This window comes from Mustela erminea, chromosome 7 (genome assembly GCF_009829155.1).
Source record: "Mustela erminea isolate mMusErm1 chromosome 7, mMusErm1.Pri, whole genome shotgun sequence".
Lineage (NCBI taxonomy): Eukaryota > Metazoa > Chordata > Mammalia > Carnivora > Mustelidae > Mustela > Mustela erminea.
This window is the reverse complement of record NC_045620.1, coordinates 58,772,732-58,792,644: the sequence shown is the minus strand read 5'-3', so window position 1 is coordinate 58,792,644 and position 19,913 is coordinate 58,772,732. Positions and strand designations below refer to the sequence as shown.

The 19,913-nt window shown below is 41.3% G+C and overlaps 1 protein-coding gene across 2 annotated transcripts in view; it reads left to right on the top strand.

The window, feature by feature from the left end:
• The window catches only part of SLC9A4 (solute carrier family 9 member A4), a 62,836-nt gene that overhangs the window by 19,375 nt on the left and 23,548 nt on the right, over positions 1–19,913 (top strand). For both annotated transcript variants that reach the window (XM_032351710.1, XM_032351711.1), the window contains exons 3-7: positions 10,231–10,490; positions 11,901–12,118; positions 14,771–14,973; positions 16,001–16,087; positions 19,405–19,475. In XM_032351710.1, coding sequence (XP_032207601.1) covers positions 10,231–10,490; positions 11,901–12,118; positions 14,771–14,973; positions 16,001–16,087; positions 19,405–19,475 — 839 coding nt within the window. The remainder of the gene's footprint in view (positions 1–10,230; positions 10,491–11,900; positions 12,119–14,770; positions 14,974–16,000; positions 16,088–19,404; positions 19,476–19,913) is intronic.

The following is a 19,913-nucleotide window of genomic DNA, read 5'->3' as shown; positions in this document are numbered from 1 at the left end:
AGGTGTATGCAAAGAGAGACCCAGGTGGTGCTAGCCTGGCTTGTCTCACAAAATAATGTAAATTAAGTGTTGCTGACTAAACTGGTTTTGTCTGCTCAGGAAATTTTCCACTCTGGTTTCCATTTGTGTTTGGCTTTCACAGAATCAAGAGTTCCTAATCTTCTGATTGTCAGGAAGGTCCAGATTATGCTGTGGTAATAAACATCCTTCTAAACCTCTTATTTCTTATTTACATTACTGGTTTCTCATGGGTCAGCCAGATGCTCTATTCATCATGGTTGCTCGGGACCCTGGGCTTATAGAGCAGGCACCATATTGAACATTGCTGGGCACTGCTGGGAACTGTGCCACAGGGTAAAAGAGTTATGGAAACTCATCTCATTAAGCAAGTGTCCCATCTCATAAATGATACATATCACTCCTCGAAACTCATTCAAAATCAAAACTTGGCCAGGCTTAGTCACATGGTAGAGCTGAAAGTGGAGTTCTACCAGGTGCCTCGAAGGAAAAGAACTATGGGCTAAACTGTGCTAATAAGTATCACATGATCCCTCCAGAGCACTGCCTCCTCCACCCCCACCCCGCCCACCATGGATGCACCATGGGTCAGTTGCTTAGAATCTGCTCCTTTGTATAGCTCTTTCCAGTTTCACTCCAAGTAGAGTCAACGTAATCTACTCAATTATCTTTTCCACTGCTCCTACTCACAATTCTTACTTCTTTGTGCCTCTTTATCATCTCTTAATTGATCTCATGGTATTTATTTGTCTATACCTAGTCAAGTCTCCTGTATCTCTCAGAAAATAGAGTTGCTATAGATCATAAACAGGGAGAGGATATTCCTGACAGTTACATCTATGGACAGTTTTCTCAAGAGTCTGGGTACTCTGTTCTTGAATGGGAAGTCTCATGTTGAAAGCCGCATGAGGCTACCCCTTCCTTAGATTCAGTGTCATAGCAGTCACCCTTACAAGGAGCCACTGAATGGTGGGGAGTGTGACTATGATGTCATGAGGGTTTGTGTATTGAAAGGGTTTTGCCGACTTTTGCAGTGGTTTCTGGTTGGTTTGTTTGTTTTAGATTTTTATTTATTTATTTATTTATTTGAGAGAGAGAGAGAGAGAGAGAGAGAGAGAGAAAAAGAGAGAATGAGTGATTATGAGCAGGGGGAGAGGCAGAGGAAGAGGGAGAAGCAGCCTTCCCACTGTGGAGGGAGCCAGATGCGAGGCTTAATCCCAGGACCCTGGGAGCATAATCTGAGCTGAAGGCAGACACTTAACCAACTGAGCCACCCAGGTGCCCCTCAGTGGTTTCTCTCTCTCTCTCTCTATCTTTTTTTCATTTATTTGACAGAAGGATACACATCAAGACAGGGAACACAAGCAGGGGGAGTGGGAGAGGGAGAGGGAGAAGGCTTCTCACAGACAAGGGAGCCCGATGTGGGGCTTGATCCCAGGACCCTGGAATCATGACCTGAGCCGAAGGCAGACGCTTAACGACTGAGCCACACAGGTGCCTCCTCAGTGGTTTCTCTTGAAGGGTTGATGTTATTATGATCTTGGGAGGTTTCATGAAATTCTTCAAGGGAACATAACAGGACTATTCCCTGAGGCCTCCCCCCCCCCCCCCGACGAACTGTTGTGTTTTACACTGTTTGTGACACATCAAATGTGTGGCTGTGTTTTCCTATTTCCTTCTCCAACTCTCCAGACTTGGTGTTCTACAGTTTAATTTAATTCTGACACTAATTCTGAATTAACACACAGATGAAGGACTCAGTCCCATTAAATGGCCCCCACTTCAGACATCCATTGCAAGTCTGGGCCACTCATACCGAAATTGGCTGCGGAATTGGGAGTTCCAAAACCCTCTCCTCATGTTTGATAATTTGCTAGAATAGCTCATAGAACTTGGGAAAGCTCTATACCTTGGTTGCCAGTTAGTTATAATGGATGCAAATCAGGAAGAACCAAATGAAAAAGAAGCATAAAGCAAGATATAAAAGGAAGGGTTGATATTCCATGTCCTCTCCAGGCATGCCATCATCCTGGAATCAACCTGGAGACCTTCTGACTCTGGTCAGAAGATTTTTCTGGAGGTTTCATTACATAGGCATAATTGACTAAATCATTAAGCACTGGTGATTGAACTCAATCTCTAGCCCCTCCACCTGCAGATCATGGAGTGGGGATGAAAGATACAATCGAATCTTCTAATCACTTGGTTGGTTCCTCTGGCAACCAGCCCACCTCCAGAAACTCTCTGGAACCCGGACAAGAGTAACCTCATTAACAGAAACTCAGGTGTGGTCAAAAATGGTCCATTATGAACAACAAAGGATGTTCTTCTCACTCAGGAAATGGCAAGGTTTTTAGGAACTCTGTGCAAGATATTGGAAACAAAGACAATAAATACAGATTTTTCTGTTATATCACATTACTGCATCTCCATCTCGAGTGAAGAGGGTAAATCTGATCTTGTTTCCATGAATGCCATGGACATGTTTGAGATTTAGCATTGGCTGAGATTTCCCCTCCAATATGTGAAAAAGATCCACAAGATTGTGATTGAAATGAGTCCAAAGAAAATCTTTTACAACTTTAATGACATCCAGAGCCATGTAATTTGGAAAGATAAGAATTGTTTTTCATGTAGTCATAGGGACTGTGTCTGTAAGTGTAGTCTTCTTAAATTATATGTGCTACTTTAGCTTCTCAAACTAGCATGCATCTTTCTGGCAGTGTATACCGGTGTCCAGGGACAGGGCTGGCCCAACTGACTTTCCCAGACCCTGGGAACAGACTGAGTAGCTCTTTAGAACCCGGAGGGCTATGCATAGGAGTTTTCGTTTGTGGCAACAACATGCAAATCTTTGAGTCTTAATCATATCCCCTGTGTTTCCTCTAGATTTGAGAGTCAAATAAACTCCTAGGTCCCACTAACACTCATTCAAATTCGCCTTTTTTGGGGACTTTTGGAATGTCTGGCCCCACATCTTGGCTTCACTCCTTGGAATATGAGCACATCTGCAGAGGTTGTCTGTATGTGGGTTGTTCTAAGGTCAGGCAGAAGGTACAATGGGACCGAATAAACTCATTGAGCTGGGATACAACCACTAAGCTTCTGTTTTGTCCATTTTGAAACCTAACATCACAATTTCCTTTCAAACACTCAGCCAAGATTTTTCTCAAAATCTGGCCTCACTTTGCTTAAACCAAAGAGACCAATATTATAACAGCTTTGTAAAATATGCTGGGTACAGTTGGATAGATATCGTCCAGGTCAGCCATGTGCCAGACATTCAAAGGGCATTTAGATGCACAAGAGATGTATAGGGGAAATTCCTATTAAAGAGGATGGGGGGGGAGCTTAGAGAAACGGGGAGCTCAGACCACCATGCAGAGTGACCCCAGCTGAGCGAAAGGGGACTGAAGGGAAACCGGAGGGGACTGGCTGACTGCATTTCTGAGAGGGCTTATAAGCCCAGTGGGAGTCTTCAGGCTAAGAACATCCATCAGAGGATCCTGCACCTTCCAAGATTGGGCCTGCCTTAGGGTGCTGCCACACCAGGTCCTTGGCTGAGGACAGCAGTAGAAATCAAGGTGTAGTCCCTGGCTGCTCAGTTTCATTCCCTGCTGAGGGCTCCTGACTGCCATGGAAGGAGAGGTAGATCACAGATGATGGACAGAGAAGCAGGACTAGAAAGGACATACACAGTGTTGGTTAGGCATAATCTTTGTGTACCTTCCTCCCTGTTTATCTGTGATGCAAAGGAATTAAGAACACAAATGCAGACTAGCACTTACCACCTGTGGGGAGGAGTGTGGACAGGATGGTGCAGAAAACAGCGACAGAGTACAATAGAGATATATGAATTATTGGAAATATATAGCTCTTGTGTCAGAGTGTTTCTATATAATGTTTATATTATAAACGGGTAAATTAATTCACACATAAATAAAACATGATGTGGTAGTCTATTGTTAAAGATGAAGAGGAGAATGGAGATAGAAGGTGAAACAGCAGGTGACTCTTGGATTTCTTGCAGGAGTAACTGAAGAGAAGAGATGCCATTGAACCATGAGATACTATGGACCCTGAGAAACAATCTGGGGGTTTCAGAGGGGAGGAAGGTAGGGGAAGGGGTAACAGGGTGATGGGTATTGAAGAGGACATGTGCTCTTATGAGCACTGGGTGCTATACTTAACTAATGATTTACTGGACACTGCATCAAGGGCTAATTATGTACTACACAGTGGCTAACTGAACATAATAAAAAAAATTTTTTTAAGAATTAAAAAAAAGAGAAAATTTTCAAATGATGCTGACAGGAGAAAATAAACCAAATGTAGTATATATATATAAAAAATGAAAGGACATACATATGTGTGTGTGTGTGTGTGTGTTTACATGAGATTTACAGGTGTATTTATAAATATATATGCATATACTGTGTCTATATATAATATTTAGAGTGGCTTTCTCTGGGAGGAACTGGGAGACAATACGGGGATTTTACTTTGTCCTTTTAAAATTTCTGTGCATCAGCATGAGTATTCTTAAGCAAATCTGGTGTGAAATTTCAGCAAGTCTCTCCCTCTCTATTTAAGGCAATTCCTTTCCTAATTGCACCAATGCACAGAGCTCATGATGTGAGAGTATGTGTGTCTTTGCTTGAGTCAATTTGCACTAAATTTTTTGCTGCTGCTGCTTCTTCTTCTTTAAAGGTTTATTTTTTTAAGCAAGAGAGAGAGAAAGAGTGGGTGGTGGAGGGAAGGTGTCAGAGGGAGAGGGAGAGGGAGAAGATCCCCCACTGAGCAGGGAGCTTGCTTCAGGGCTTGATCCCGACCCTGAGATCATGACCTGAGTTGAAATCAAGAGTTGGCTGTTTAACTGACCAAACCAGCTATGAACCCCCTTTTCTTCTTCTTATATACCTTCCCCAGCTTCTTCTCCTTTTCCCAGAAGATGTCTAGAAACATTTCTTTAGGGGAGGAAGGGAGCCTGTTTACAATCTTCTTCTATATATCCCTCTATCTAACCAAGCTTGTTGGCTACTGGCTACTAATCACATTAAAAAGCAGGAACTAATCCAGACACTGAAAATATGTGTCCTCGGCTCCCTAAAGAAATAAAATGGAGCCATTTGGAGGAAAGCCACAGATCAGGACTTTTTGAAATTCAAAATCAAGTGGTAGCCTGAGAGATTGACAATGAAAATCTGCTAGTCTGTAATACAAGTCAATTCATTTGGGTTATAGAAGCTGTACTAGATTGAATAGTGCCCCCCTCCCCCCAAAAAAGAACTCATGTCCACCCAGAACAAGATCACATGAGATGTGATCTTATTTGGAAATAGTTCTTTGCAGATACAATTAGTTAAAATGAACTCACACTGGAGCGAGGTGGGTTCTAGTCCAAGGACTAGTATCCTTGTAAGAAGGCAATGTGAAGACACAGAGGAGGGGACACACAGAGAAGTCCATATGTGGACAGTGGCAGAGACCACAGTCCTATGTCCACAAGTCAAGGAACACCAAGGCCTGCCAACAACCACCAGAAATGAAGAAGAAGCAAAGAACTATCCTTTCCTAGAAACTTCAATGGAGTGTGGCCCTCTCAGCACCTTGATTTTGGACTTCTAGCCTCCAGGACAGTGAGAGAGAATCAAATTTCCATCCAAGTTTGGGGTGTGCTGTTACAGCTGCTCTGGGAAACTCATACAGAGGGCAATGTGACAAAGCTGCACTGGGGAAGGGAGGTGCACTGGACACCCTCCTCATGTCTCCCCTCCCCATTAAGCAAAGTCCATTAGTGATACAGCATCCTACATGAGGAGTGGAGACAACCGAATGACGTTGAGGACCGAACTTTCCACCAACTCATATTCCAAAGACAAAAGCCATTCTGTTCTGGATAAGACTTTTTTTTTTTTCTTATAATTCTCTTCACTAAAGGTATTGTCGTTCCCAAAGCTAGAGGATATAGGGATGGAAGTTTCCATTTAAAGGTAAGTGCTCACAGCTGCAAGGGCCATGCAGGAACAGGAAACCACACAACACATTGTCATTTCCGAAACATCATGGCAATATAAAAGAGTCAGAAAAAGGTCCAAAAGGATCTTTAAGGGAAAATTAGATGGAACAAAATTGGAGGCTATAAAATGGCATATTGTGAATGCATGAGAATCCCTTATACGAGGAGGTAGCATCATAGTTTAAGACCCATTATTAGGGAAACCCAAACACAACAAATGACTTTCAGCTTTTGTTTTCTTTGGAATTGAATTTATTCTATTAACTTTACTTCTTTGTAAGTTAGTGTACAAAGACTAAATGTGAAAAGTCACTACTCTTGCAATATCTTGTAGCAAAACCCTAATATCTTTTTTCTTTTCTTTCTTTCTTTCTTTCTTTCTTTCTTTCTTTCTTTCTTTCTTTCTTTCTTTCTTTCTTTCTTTTTCTTTCCTTTTTGAGAGAGAGTATGTGTGTACAGTGAGAGGGAGGGGTAGAGGGAGCAAGAGAGAGAGAGCACCAGGCTGGGTGTGGAGCCTGACTTGGGCTGGATCTTGCGACCCTGAGATCATGACCTGAGCCCAAATCAAGAGTTGGACACTTAAATGACTGAGCCACCAGGTGCCCCCAAACCCTATCTTAAAGAAGGTGATATACAAGTCTGTGATTCAGAAAGGAAACTCAAGTCCAGAGGTTCTGTAGGGAAAAGTAGACAGTACAAGAACATTGTCCCAATGAAAATGTTTCCCAATTTGACATGCAAGGATCCAAACCAGATTAAGAAAGAAGAGAATAGATTTCCAAGAGAGGGAGGCAGGGAGAAAGACCTGAAGTATCACTGTAAGAAAGAAGTGCTCTACATTTGGCCAGATTAGGTGCACCCTGTTGGGTGTGGGAGGGCCGTGGAATGGCGGCCAGCACGGAGAACAGTATTTAAGTGTTGGTTACAGTATAAGCAAGTTGTGTATGTTCTGTGGAGTGCCTATAGTTGTAATAGTAACCAGCTAAATATGTAAGACTTGAAGAATGGAATATTTAAATTCTTCTTAAGAAAAAAGAACACCAATTCGTCCTTCAGAGATGTAGTACAAAGTACTATGCTTTCCATAGACTCCCAGAGAAGGACATGATATGGGCATAAGAACCCATCCTGCCCCAGCCCCTTACCTCCCATCTCCAGAAATAGACTTAAGTATAAAATTAGTAGTAAGGAAGTATAAAAGTAGTAGTAGTACTTTTATAAAAGTAGTAGTAGTAAGTATAAAAAAATTAACATGTTAACAGCTGGACTCTGGGGAGTTCTGTCTACATGCCACAGACTTTTAAACAACTCTGCTGAAAACATTTTCAGATAGGCCAATCGAAATTTAAAACCTGTTGCAAATCCCATATTGTCTAACTTTTTTTTCTTTCTCATCCTAGCTTTATTGAGCTATAATTGACATATACCCTGGATAAGATTTTTTTTTTGAAAAATGTATTTTCTTTCCTTTTTTTAAAAAAAATATTTTATTTATTTGTTAGAGAATGAGAGAGTGAAAGAGAAGGCACAAGCAGGGGGAGCAGCAGGCAGAGGGAGAAGCAGGTTCCCTGCTGAGCAGGAAGCCCAATGCTGGGTTTGATCCCAGGACCCTGGGATCAGGACCTGAGCCAAAGGCAGATGCTTAACCACCATGCAGGCATCCCTGGGTAAAATTTTTGCTGTCCACAGAAATGGATAACAAAGTGTGTTAACAGTCTATACGGTAACTCTAGGGCACCCATGAACAGAGACACACATTGCCACAGACCAGCTGCTTGTGCTATTTCTGCTACTGGAGAACAACCTCACTCAAACAAATGAGGCACTCCTTAGAAAATAAATGCAAATGAGTTAAGTGGGGCTTTGCTTTAAATGTATCTTGATGGTTTATGATTTTTGAACCTAACAAGAAGCCAGCCTAGGCTTCTTCATTGACCATCTCTGTCAGAAAAACAAATATTTTTAAAAGATTTTTATTTATTTATTTGACCGACACAGATCACAAGTAGGCAAAGAGGCAGGCAGAGAGAGAGAGAGAGAGAGAGAGAGGAGGAAGCAGGCTCCCTGCTTAAGCAGAGAGCCCGATGTGGGACTCCATCCCAGGACCCTGAGATCGTGACCTGAGCTGAAGGCAGAGGCTTTAACCCACTGAGCCACCCAGGCGCCCAGAAAAACAAATTTTAATCAAAGGTGATGTCATGAGGTATCAGCAGAGGCCCTTCACAGAGCAGATCTGGAAAGGGCAGGACTGGGATAAGGGCTGGAGAAGCAATGGCTGATGAAAGACCATGGCCAAAGGGTCAGTGTGTATACAAAGCTGCCAGTAGTTCTGGTAAGCCTCATGTATACAAATGCTATCAGGGCGCCCTGTAGAGCAGAAGTGACACTGAGTGTCTCAGTAAGGAAAGACGAATTGGGGATGGAGAAGTCAGAGTCACACAGGAGGCTCAGGCCTGGGCCAAGTGTTGCAGGTCACAGAGTAGGGGATCATTCCAGAAGTAAGGTGAGAGCCAGAGTAATGAATGGGATAGAGACCCAACCATACTGGAGGGTCTGTCCACTCCTGTGGTTCCATGTACAGCAGATAATCATTGACCTTATTTCCTTGAGTGTTAGCTTCTGCTCCTGCTCTGATTTTTCCCCCCCATTTTTCCTAGTATAGGCAAACAAAGGCCAATATGTATATTTGTGGTTTATCAGGGCTGTTCAGGGCCTGATCTTCTCAAAGGTCTTCAATATCCTCAGAGATCTCACTTTATCTGTGTGTCTCATTAACGGTGTGGCAGCTGCCACTTTTCAGAAGTTCAGTCTAAATTCTGGGCTGCCAAGCACATGAAGCAGCGATTCCTAGATTCCTGTAATTCATTCATTCATTCATTCATTCATTTAGATTTTATTTATTTGAGAGTGAGAGGGAGAGAGAGAATGCAAGTGGGAGAAGGAGCAGAGGTAGAGGGACAAGCAGACTCCCTGATGTGTGTGGCTCCATCCCAGGACCCTGAGATCATGACCTGAGCCGAAATCAAGAGTCGGATGCTTAACCACGTCACCCATGTGCCCCCACTCTAATTTCTTACACACGTTGAACTGAGTAGAGAAATAGCAGGAAAATTGGGAGTGTGTATCAGGTGGGCTCCAGTGGTTTGAAGGATTCAATGAGATGACATTTATGCAAAGTATAGTAGGTCGGGTCCAATTGAGAGAGAGAAACCACACAGTAGGTTAAACAGAGAAGTTTTTTTTTTATCGAAATGATTAACTATAACAAAGGACTAGCTGTAAACTAGGAGAACTCTTCCTTAGAATAGGGTAACAGGTTTACCAAAACATAAACTTGAAAGGGATTCCCATCTCCCTGGAGGTGTGGATGGACCACTGGGCAGGAGATAAGCTGGCCTCGAGCTGCTGGGCAAAGAGCAGGGCACCCTCAGGGAGGCAGGCAGGGGGAGGGCATCAGTAGTTGGTGGCACCCGGTGTGCAGTGGGAGGCTGGGCTTAGAGGGGGCACAGGGCCTTCTGAGAAGGCTGTGTGGGCAGGAGAGGGTTTCCACACAGTGGGCTGCCCAGGCCCCTGACGACAGACATGCTGCATGAGGGTTATGCCAGGGCTTCTTTTTTCCATGTCAGGAGGTCCCCGGACAAGTTATCCCCAGAGGAAGCCGTAACTTACAGACCAATTTCTTCCAAGGCCTGTGACCCGCCCCTCCAAGGACCTACGGGAAGTCCTCTCAATCACCTGCCTGACTCTTGCCCCTCCCACCGGAAGTTGCTGGGAAGCCCCTTCTCCCAGCAATGTCCCTTCAGCTCCCTCTGCTGAGAGAGCTGTAACATGCGGCTCCCTTGAAGGAGAAATATTCTGCAGAGGGAATTCCGTTGTTTATTATAGAGCCTGTATTGAAAGGTGCATGTGGAGCTGGGAGGAAATTAAACTAGTTGATAACTGAAACAGAGAGCTTCGCAAAGAGACTGGCACAGAGTAGGTGCTCAGTGACTACAGCTGTATTAGACTCTTACCCGCTGTAATGAATAAGAGTAAATTATGTAGAATGATTTTAAAGTTAGGTGTAAGACATATTGATATATATGGTCCTGTAATTCACTTATGTATTACTCAACTGGGCATGAAGTTAAGAATCTGTGTGTCAAGTAATTCTCATTTCTAATTCTTGTTTCTTTCGTTTTCTTTTTGTCTAGGTCTTATACAATATATTAATTGCCTTCACAAAGATGCATAAATTTGAAGACATAGAACCTGTTGACATTTTGGCTGGATGTGCCCGATTCATTATTGTGGGGGTTGGAGGAGTGTTTTTCGGCATAATTTTTGGGTTTATTTCTGCATTTATCACGCGTTTCACTCAGAATATCTCTGCCATCGAACCACTCATCGTCTTCATGTTCAGCTACCTGTCTTACTTAGCTGCAGAAACACTCTACCTCTCCGGCATCCTGGCGTGAGTACAAACCAAGGACTGACTCTTACAGCAATAAAAGAGAATGCAGGACCGCACAGCGTGGACTAGCATTTGCAGAAGGCACAACTTTTGACACTAATCTGCAAAGGTGTTGCTGGATTTAGGTTTTTTAAACTTCCGTAAAATCTGATTCGGGGCCTTTGCTAAACAAATGTTCTTTCCCTCCAGCCTTTGTATTTGCTCTTCTCCTGAATGACCTTAGCAGAGCAGAGCAATTACGAGGTCAAGTTGAAAGACTCAAAAGCTCTGATGCAGAGAAGAACTAGAAGTTCAAGCTTAAAGCCTCATTTCAATAGCTTTTTTTTTTCCCCCTTGAAAAATTCATTATTTTGAAGGTAAAGGGCAGCATACCATGAAGGACTGTCATTCCTGAGCTCTGCCTTCTGCTATTTCCCTTAAATCACATCACACCAGACTGGAATGAGACTAGGTAGATGGGATAAGACCAGAGGCCCAGATTTCTTTTTCCTAATGAAACTATTTGTAAATATTTATCCTTCCATAGGTCTTAGAATGAGGTTTCTTAACTTGGCTTGCTATATCTGGTCATGTTGTTTTTTTCTATGGCATTATCCTCATACCCAGCTACTCAGGCAGAAATATTTAATTTTATTGCGTAGAAATACCTATTTTAATTAAATATAATAGTACAAAATCTAGATACTCATTATTGTTCCACCTTAAAAGTGGTATAAATTACTTAGACAAGGCAAAGATTTTTTTCTCTTCCCCTGCCCTCAGGTGACCAACCACCACCATCTTCCCCGCTGACTTGCTAGTGACCCTAGAGTAAAAACATTTAAAAAAAAAAATTTCTCATTAAATTGTTGTAAGAAACATTGCTCAGGTGGGGGAAATGAGAGCCTTGCTTCATTATTCTTTCCAGAAACACTTCTGCTTTGGGTTTGTGCACCCAGTACACAAATGGTTGATACCATTTTCTTTTCTTTTTTTTTTTAAGGTTTTATTTATTTTTTTGACAGAAAGAGAAATCACAAGCAGGCAGAGAGGTAGGCAGAGAAAGAGGCGGAAGCAGCCTCCCCACTGAGCAGAGAGCCTGATGTGGGACCCTCAGTTCCCAGGACCCTGAGATCATGATCCGAGCTGAAGGCAGAGGCTTAACCCACTGAACCACCCAGGAGCCCCTGATGCCATTTTCTTGTGAGAAATCCATGCCATGTCCACCTTCTCTAACACACTAATTTGAGCAAACTCTTTGGGGGAGGGATAAGGGAAATAAAGAAAACCTGTGGGGAAAGAGAAAGGGCAATGGAGACGATGTTTTCTCTGGATAAAAACAAGATGTGTGTATCTATCACATCACCAGGAGGGAATTTTTCAGGGAGGGGGAAATCTCAGGCTTCTCCTGAGACTGTCTTCTTTCTGCAGAATCACAGCCTGCGCAGTAACAATGAAGAAGTATGTAGAGGAAAATGTGTCCCAGACATCCTACACCACCATCAAGTATTTCATGAAGATGCTGAGCAGCGTCAGCGAAACCTTGATCTTCATCTTCATGGGCGTGTCCACCATTGGGAAGAACCATGAGTGGAACTGGGCCTTCATCTGTTTCACCCTGGTCTTCTGCCAGATCTGGAGAGCCATTAGTAAGAGACAGCAGGACCCACAGAGGCTTCTGCCTGCTTGCTTTTTACAAATTTTCTTTTCCCTTTCTGCAGTGTAACAGCCTAAGTAATGAGGTGACACTAACTGGTTTTACAGGTTGGGGGAGTAGAGGCACTTTGTAGGGACCAGGAATGTTGTCTGTGTGCTCCCTCACTCAGTTCAGAGAAACTAGAGGCTAAGAAGGTTGTGCACTGAAGCAGAGCTGGGGCAAGGAGTCTGTTTCTCTTTTTTATTTGAAGAGAGAATTTCACATCTACACATTTAAATATAACTCAATAAATTTATCCCTTGTTCTTCATTTCCTTGTTAGTTTTTACCCTCTTGCACCTTAAATAAGATATAGGTTATACACTGTGAGCATTTACACTTTTATTACAAGGAAAGTGAGATCTCACTACGTGTATTCTATGTAAGGCAGGTACTACGTGTATTCTATAAGGCAGAAAACAGTCCCCTAAAACCCACAGGTGATTTTAGTTGAGGGTTGAGTTTGACGTACAGAAAACCAAGGACCAGGAAGTGAATCTTTATTTTATTTGTTTTTTTAAATATCTTTTTTTTAAAGATTTTATTTATTTATTTGAGAGAGAATGACTGGGAGAGAGCATGAGCGAGGAGAAGGTGAGAGGGAGAAGCAGACTCCCCGTTGATTTGGGAGCCCGAGGTGGGACTCAATCCCAAGACGCCGGAATCATGACCTGAACTGAAGGCAGTCACTTAACCGACTGAGCCCCCCAGGCACCCTGAATCTTTATTTTTAAAAGCTCTTATTACTAATTAGTAAAGGCAATTCCATAATGTAACTGACTTCACCTGTATAAAATGTGCCTAGCTTAAAAACATGAGATCTCTTGACTAATGGCTGCTTATTTATCTTGTACATCATGTTTCTGGGGCTAGCGAGAACATTAAGTACGGAATGACATTATAAGTGCTGCCCTTTGATTAGAAGCAGTTTTATTTTTAAGTGATTTTGACCAGGATTTGAAACATTTGCTTGATTGACTTTATCAATATTTTAAAGCTAATTACAGTTAAAGAGAAATTAGGGGAAATGATTCAAGAACTTACCTTGAACATGCAATTCTAAATTAATTTAAGGTGGGTTTTAAATCTAGGAAAGAATAACAAGAATGCAAAAATATTAAAATATTCAAAAAACCAACTCTGAATATGTATGCATGTTCGGTTTCTTGGGGTGAAAAGAATTAAGGAAACTGTGTTATTAACAATACAAATGTATAATTTCAAATCAAATCTCAGCATGGCTAATAACTAGCTATATTCAAAATCGTCTTCCTCAACCACAAAATGGGAGGCATGAACAAATTTTCTGGGTTCCCTTCCCTCTCTAATGTCAAGAGAAGTAATATTACTGAACTTCAGCCCAGCCAACAGGAGTATAAACCATCTAAGAAAGGATTAATATTTTGGATACCTCAATATTGTTGGTCCTTGGTGACAAGAAACTTGGTGACCAACTCCCTCATATTCTAGCTGAGAGAATGGCTGACTGGGTCACGTCACAGTGAGGGACAGAGCCAGCTGACAGAATCCAGGTCTCTCTCCCAGCCTCTTCTCATCCCCAGCCTGACTTGTGGCTGATAGTAGCCATGAAGGCTTATAACGCAAAGTCTCTGCTTTCTGTTATATATAGATATTTAATTTATGTAAGCCTTCCATCTACCTTCTGAGGTAAATATTACCATTACCTCCTCCAGAGAGATGGACTACATGAAAAGATTAGAACCTTAGCCAAAGTCACATACTAGTATGTGAAGGAGCCAGGACACATAAAACAAAATGAAAAATTTTAGATTTTACCATCTCTCACATCATCCATGTGCCTGTCATCAAGGGTTGCTTGCTGTGAGGTCTGTGTGATTAGAAGTCACACGTGGATACTGAGAGTTTTATTCTGCAGTAAAAGCTCCTTAGTCAGAGCTTTAGTGAAGGACCTTTCCCACCAGGAAGCAGCGTATTGGTGGTAAGCTAGGTCATGCCAGCCACTCAGAGATGGAAAAATCAGTGAGGTAGAAAACACCTCTGTGTTTTAAACAAGCTCTGTCACCCTCCACCTTCCACTTACCAATGGTAAGAACTAACCCCCCTTTGAGCCCTTGCCAACTTTCTTGTTTGCATTGAACCTCAAGAAGAACCAAACCAACCACAAAAGTTTTGCTTACCCAGCAGAGACCACAATCACTAAGAGAGTCCTCTTATGTTTAAAATTATATGGCTCCTTTGGTTACTCATTGAGAACATGAGATGACAAAAATGTTTCTATCCCCCAAGTAATACCCTTGCTTTACCTAGTTTTGAAAGGCAGAGCAAAAATTTTGAGTCTAGATTAGAATATATATGTCACGTCATATCAAAAAGTATCAAGATTTTATGACTTTAAACACACACACATGCGCACAAGTTAGGAAGCTAACACCGTGAAGTACTACTGTTCACAACTACTCAAGAAATGAAGTTTTGTAGGATGTTCTGTTTGGGATGGACAAGCCATAGATGTGATGAAATTAGGTTGCATTGTTTTGCGGGCACAAACACAATTTGGGTACATTAGCACTGTATATCTACTCATTCATGACCCTCTGCTCTAATACATATTTTCCCCTTTCTAGGCGTATTTGCTCTCTTCTATGTCAGTAACCAGTTTCGGACTTTCCCCTTCTCCATCAAGGACCAGTGCATAATTTTCTACAGTGGTGTCCGAGGAGCTGGAAGTTTTTCACTTGCATTTTTGCTTCCTCTGTCTCTTTTTCCTAGGAAGAAAATGTTTGTCACTGCTACTCTAGTAGTTATATATTTTACTGTATTTATTCAGGTTAGTAGATTTTTTTCATATCTGAAATAAGTAGAGTCTTTCAAGATAATGTATTAAATGCATATAGTACCAAAAAAAGGGATGCTTTGTCTAATTTTTCAACATATGCTCAGTACTCCAACTAAATTCCCAAATACTTCTAGATCATGTTTGTATTCATCCTTTAACCTCTAAAATATGTTTCTTTTTAATCAATAAGATATATTAGTCAAAATATTCCTGGGTAGCAGGTGAATGATAGTTACTCTAATGTGTTTTACTGAAAACAAGATTTCCATTAGTACTGGATAGCTCAAGTTTTTATTTTAGCTGGAGTTTTTTCTCAGCAAACTAATGAGAGGTTATTTTAAGGGATGACACTAAATTCCTGCCTTAAAGTAATGCCTGTTTTTTAGGGGCACCCGGGTGGCTCAGTGGGTTAAAGCCTCTGCTTTTGGCTCAGGTCATGATCCCAGGGTCCTGGGATTGAGCCCCACATCGGGCTCTCTGCTTAGCAGGGAGTCTGCTTCCTCCCTCTCTGCCTGTTTCTCTGCCTACTTGTGATCTCTGTCTGTCAAATAAATAAATAAAATCTTCAAAAAAGTAATGCTTTTTTTTTTAAGAGAAATGCGATTAAAGCTATGCTTTTTTTTCTTTTAAAGAATTATTTATTTATTTGTTTATTTGGCAGAGAGAGACAGCAATAGAGGGAACACAGGGGGGGTAGTGGGAGAGAGAGAAGCAGGCTTCCCACTGAGCGGGGAACTGACATGGGGTTTGATCCCAGGACACTGGGATCATGGCCTGAGGCAAAGGCAGACACTTAAGGACTGAGACACCCAGGAGTCCCAAAGTAATATCTATTTTCATTGCAGAATTTGAAAGACTTAAATAAGAACTAAACATTAGAACATTTATCCAAAATGCTTATGTTTATACAAAACAAAGATATGAAAATTGGAAGCTCTAACAGTTTTGCTAATAGATTTGCTCTCTATACAACAATCTTTACTACAACAAACTCTTTATTTTGTCATCTGTGGTCTAGGGAATCACAATTGGCCCACTGGTCAGGTACCTGGATGTTAGAAAGACCAATAAAAAAGAATCCATCAATGAAGAGCTTCATATTCGTGTAAGTTATCTCTGTCATAATTAATAAGTTAAAAGGATGTTCTCCACTTGTCACTGACAGGAGTAATCTAGAGCTTTGATGAGATGTTGCATACACATTACTAAATGTAGCTTCTTTCTTCACTAGCTAGATTAAGAGTGACTGTACTAGTTTCTGATTGCTGCTGTAGGAAATTGTCACAAATTTAATAGCTTAAAAAACCATAGTTATTATCTTATAGTTCTGGAGGTCAGAAGTTCAAAATGGGTCTCACTGAACTAAAATCAAGATGTTGCCGGGCTGCATTTCTTTCTGGAGTTTCTAGGGAAAAATCTGTTTTCTTGCCTCTTGCAGCTTCTAGAATCTCCCAGCATTCCTTGGCTCATGGACCCCTCTCATCTTCAAAGCTAGCAATGGCCACTCAGGTCTTTCTCATGTTGCATCACTCTGATCCTGAATTTTCTGCCTTCCTCTTCCACATTAAAGACCTTTATGATTATGTTGGGCCCATGTGGTTAATTTAGGATATTCTCTCTATCTTAAAGTTGGCAACTTTAAGTCCAACTACTATCTTAATTTTCCTTTGCATATAAATTAACATATTAACCAGTTCTGGGGATTAGAATATAGACATCTGCAGGAACCATTTTCTATCAGTCTGCCCTTGGCCCCTCAAAGATTCGTATCTATTCCACAGGCAAAATACATTAACTCTATTCTGAGGTCCCCAAATTCTCAATCCATTGTAGTGTCAACCGCAAGACTAAGATCTCACCTAAATTTTATCAGCCCCCAAGTCCAAAATCTCATCATCTCAGTCATCTAAATCAGGGATGATTGACCCTCTGGGTATTATCCATCCTCAGGCACATCTCTTCTCCAACGCTGAACCTGTGAAATTCAAGAGACAATCATCTGATCCCAAAATACACTGGTAGGGCAGTCACAAGATAATGGCTATATTCCCTTTCAAAAAGGGGGGAAATGGAAGGAAACAAACGGAGTCATTTCTAATGACTGGGAAGTTTACTTGGTTTCAAGGCCTGGGAACTGCCTCTGTTCTCTCAGATCAGAACTCCAACGTAGTTTCCACCCTCTGGATTCTCAACTCCACCCTCTGAGTCATCCTTCCTGTTTCATGAAAGGTGGCCTGTGTTTTCAGCTCATTCCTTTGATCTGCCTGTTTCTTGCCTATAGAACTTTGGGGTCCCAACCTTTGCTTTCATTTTATCTATTCGCCTTGCTTTTTGGTTCCAGGCTGGAAGTGTTTCTGTCAGGATTCAACAGGGAAGCAGAACCAGTAAGAGATATATATTAAGAATGTCATTGGAAGGAATTGGCTTACCTACTGTGTGGGCTGACTAGGCAAGCCCAGAACCTACAAGACAGCCCCTCAGGATGGGTAGACCAGAACCCTCAGGCATGAGCCATAGCTGCACGGTGCACAACTGGAGTTTTCTTCTTCATCAGGGAAGCTTCAGTCCTACTCTTCAGGCCTTTTAACTGATCATATTAGGCCCACCCAGATTATCTGGGATAATCGCCCTCACTTTAAGACAGCTGATTATGGGTTTTAATCATATCTACTAAATACCTTCACAGCAACATATAGATTATTGTTAATAGTACCTGGGACTAGCCTTGCTTAGAGGACACCTCAAAAAACCATCACAGTAACTAATGCTCATAATTGCCCTACTTGCTTCTGAAATCATCATTCCAATGGAACATGGGCCCTTCTGCTCTTTCTGAATTTCTCATTAGGGAAGGGTAAAGACTTCTACTCCTTCTGCAGATACAGCCTAGTACAGTTTTCAGTGAAAACATTCAATTCTGACAAAGATGAAGTTGAGCATGGTCTCTATCTGTTTAAATTCAATACAGTATTAGATGGATGCCATTTTGTATGGCTCCAGAGAACAAAAATGGGAAGGAATACATGGAAGACAGAGGGAAAGAGACTTCAGCTCAGCTAAGGAAGACCATTCTGGCAATGGCTTCTCCCACAGCACACCCAAAGCTAAAATGGATGTGTACAAACAGTGACTGGCATAGCTGCTGTACAGGAGATTCAGGCTCTGCGGGGATGATTGTCTCAGATAATTTTGGGGTTTCTTTTATGCCTATAACTTCATGATCATGATGCTGGAGAGACTGATGAAGTCTTTCAAAATCAGCCCTGAATTTTATGGCCAAAGTCATCTAAACCCAAACCGACAATCTTCAAGGCCATTTGAAAATTTTCAACAGATGGGGATAAGGAGCAAATGTTTTAAAAATAAGAAGTGTTTTGGGGATCCTGGGTTAATCCATCTATTAAGTGTTTGCCTTTGGCTCAGGTCACAATCCCAGGGTCCTGGGATCAAGCGCTGTGTCAGGCTCCCTGCTCAGCAGGGAATCTGCTTCTCCTTCTCTTTTTGCCCCTCCCCCCTGCTCATTCTCTTTCTTGCTCTCTCAAATAAATAAATAAAGTCTTTAAAAAAAATAAGAAACACTTTAACCTGATTGAAGATTTTTGTTTCTATTTTTATACCCTCTATTCGGCATTTTTAGAAATTAAATAATACACCTAAGACAATAGAACTTGGGTACTTTACTCCTTCCTTAATTTTTTCTCAAATAGAGTAATAATTACTGGTAGAAAGTACATCAATTAAATATTTCAGAATTAATTTAGTATTTTAATGTATTTTGCAAAAGTATTTTAGAAGTCAGCATAAACTTCAATGATTACAAGTTTAAATTATGAAAAGTAATTCATACATTTTGAAGAGGTTATGCTTTTTTCTGAAATTCCTATTAATAATTTGGGTGAAGCAAATTTAGTATAATTGGCTTGGATTGTGAAGTGTAATACTGAGACAAAATAATCAGATAAAAATGAGGCAAATAGGTAAATTTTGTTATGTTATTGTTATTATAGGATATCTGTAGAATTCTATTTTCAGAAACTCTATAAATTGGATCCTGACAATATTTTTCTTGTGTGTTGTAATTATAAGTAACAATTAGAATTACATTCATGTGATCTTAGTAATGAGACATTGTCCAAGTCATTCTAGAAAAATATTATTCAAAATAAATAGCAGGTACCCTGTTTTCATCAAAAGTTATGTGAATTATTAAGGAGATTATCAGCAGAGTCTGAATCATGAAACTAAGTTGAATTACTATGGAAGGCATTATAAGTTTCAGTTACATGAACAGACTGATAGAAAAGAGGACATGTTCCAGGAAATTAAAACCTCCTTTGTTTTCCAAAGTGTATTAGCTTTCCTTGTGTGTCTTTTAGAGTTAACGTTTCACCAGCAATCATTTTCCTGTATTTGGTTTGGCAGCTGATGGATCACTTGAAAGCTGGAATTGAAGATGTGTGTGGGCAATGGAGCCACTACCAAGTGAGAGACAAGTAAGGAGGCAGAGGGTTTCACTGCCTAGGAAGGATATCTGTGACCGGAGGAACCTCAGAATGTTACATTGAAAATTGAGCGTAAGACTTAAAGAATCCAGAGGAATGAGACCAGGAATACAAAGGGCCCAGCAATCGGGGCATAGAAGAGGCAGGTGGAAGCTGTGGGAATGCCCAGCTTGTGAGTGGAGAGCTCTCAGGTGGAGGGGCCATAGATTTGGAATAGGTTGTGTCAGAGAGAACTAGTGCAACTTTCAGGTTGAAATTAGAGAAGTCAGACCTAAGTTTAAAACAAGGACAATTTTCCTGATGAAAAGAGAAGCTTAACCATGAAATGACTGGCTTCATAAGGCTACAAAGGGAGTTTAGTGAGTCATCAAGGATCCTGAGGAAGAAACTCCTCCACTGGGGAGGGGGGTTGCAGTGAAAGACCTTCAG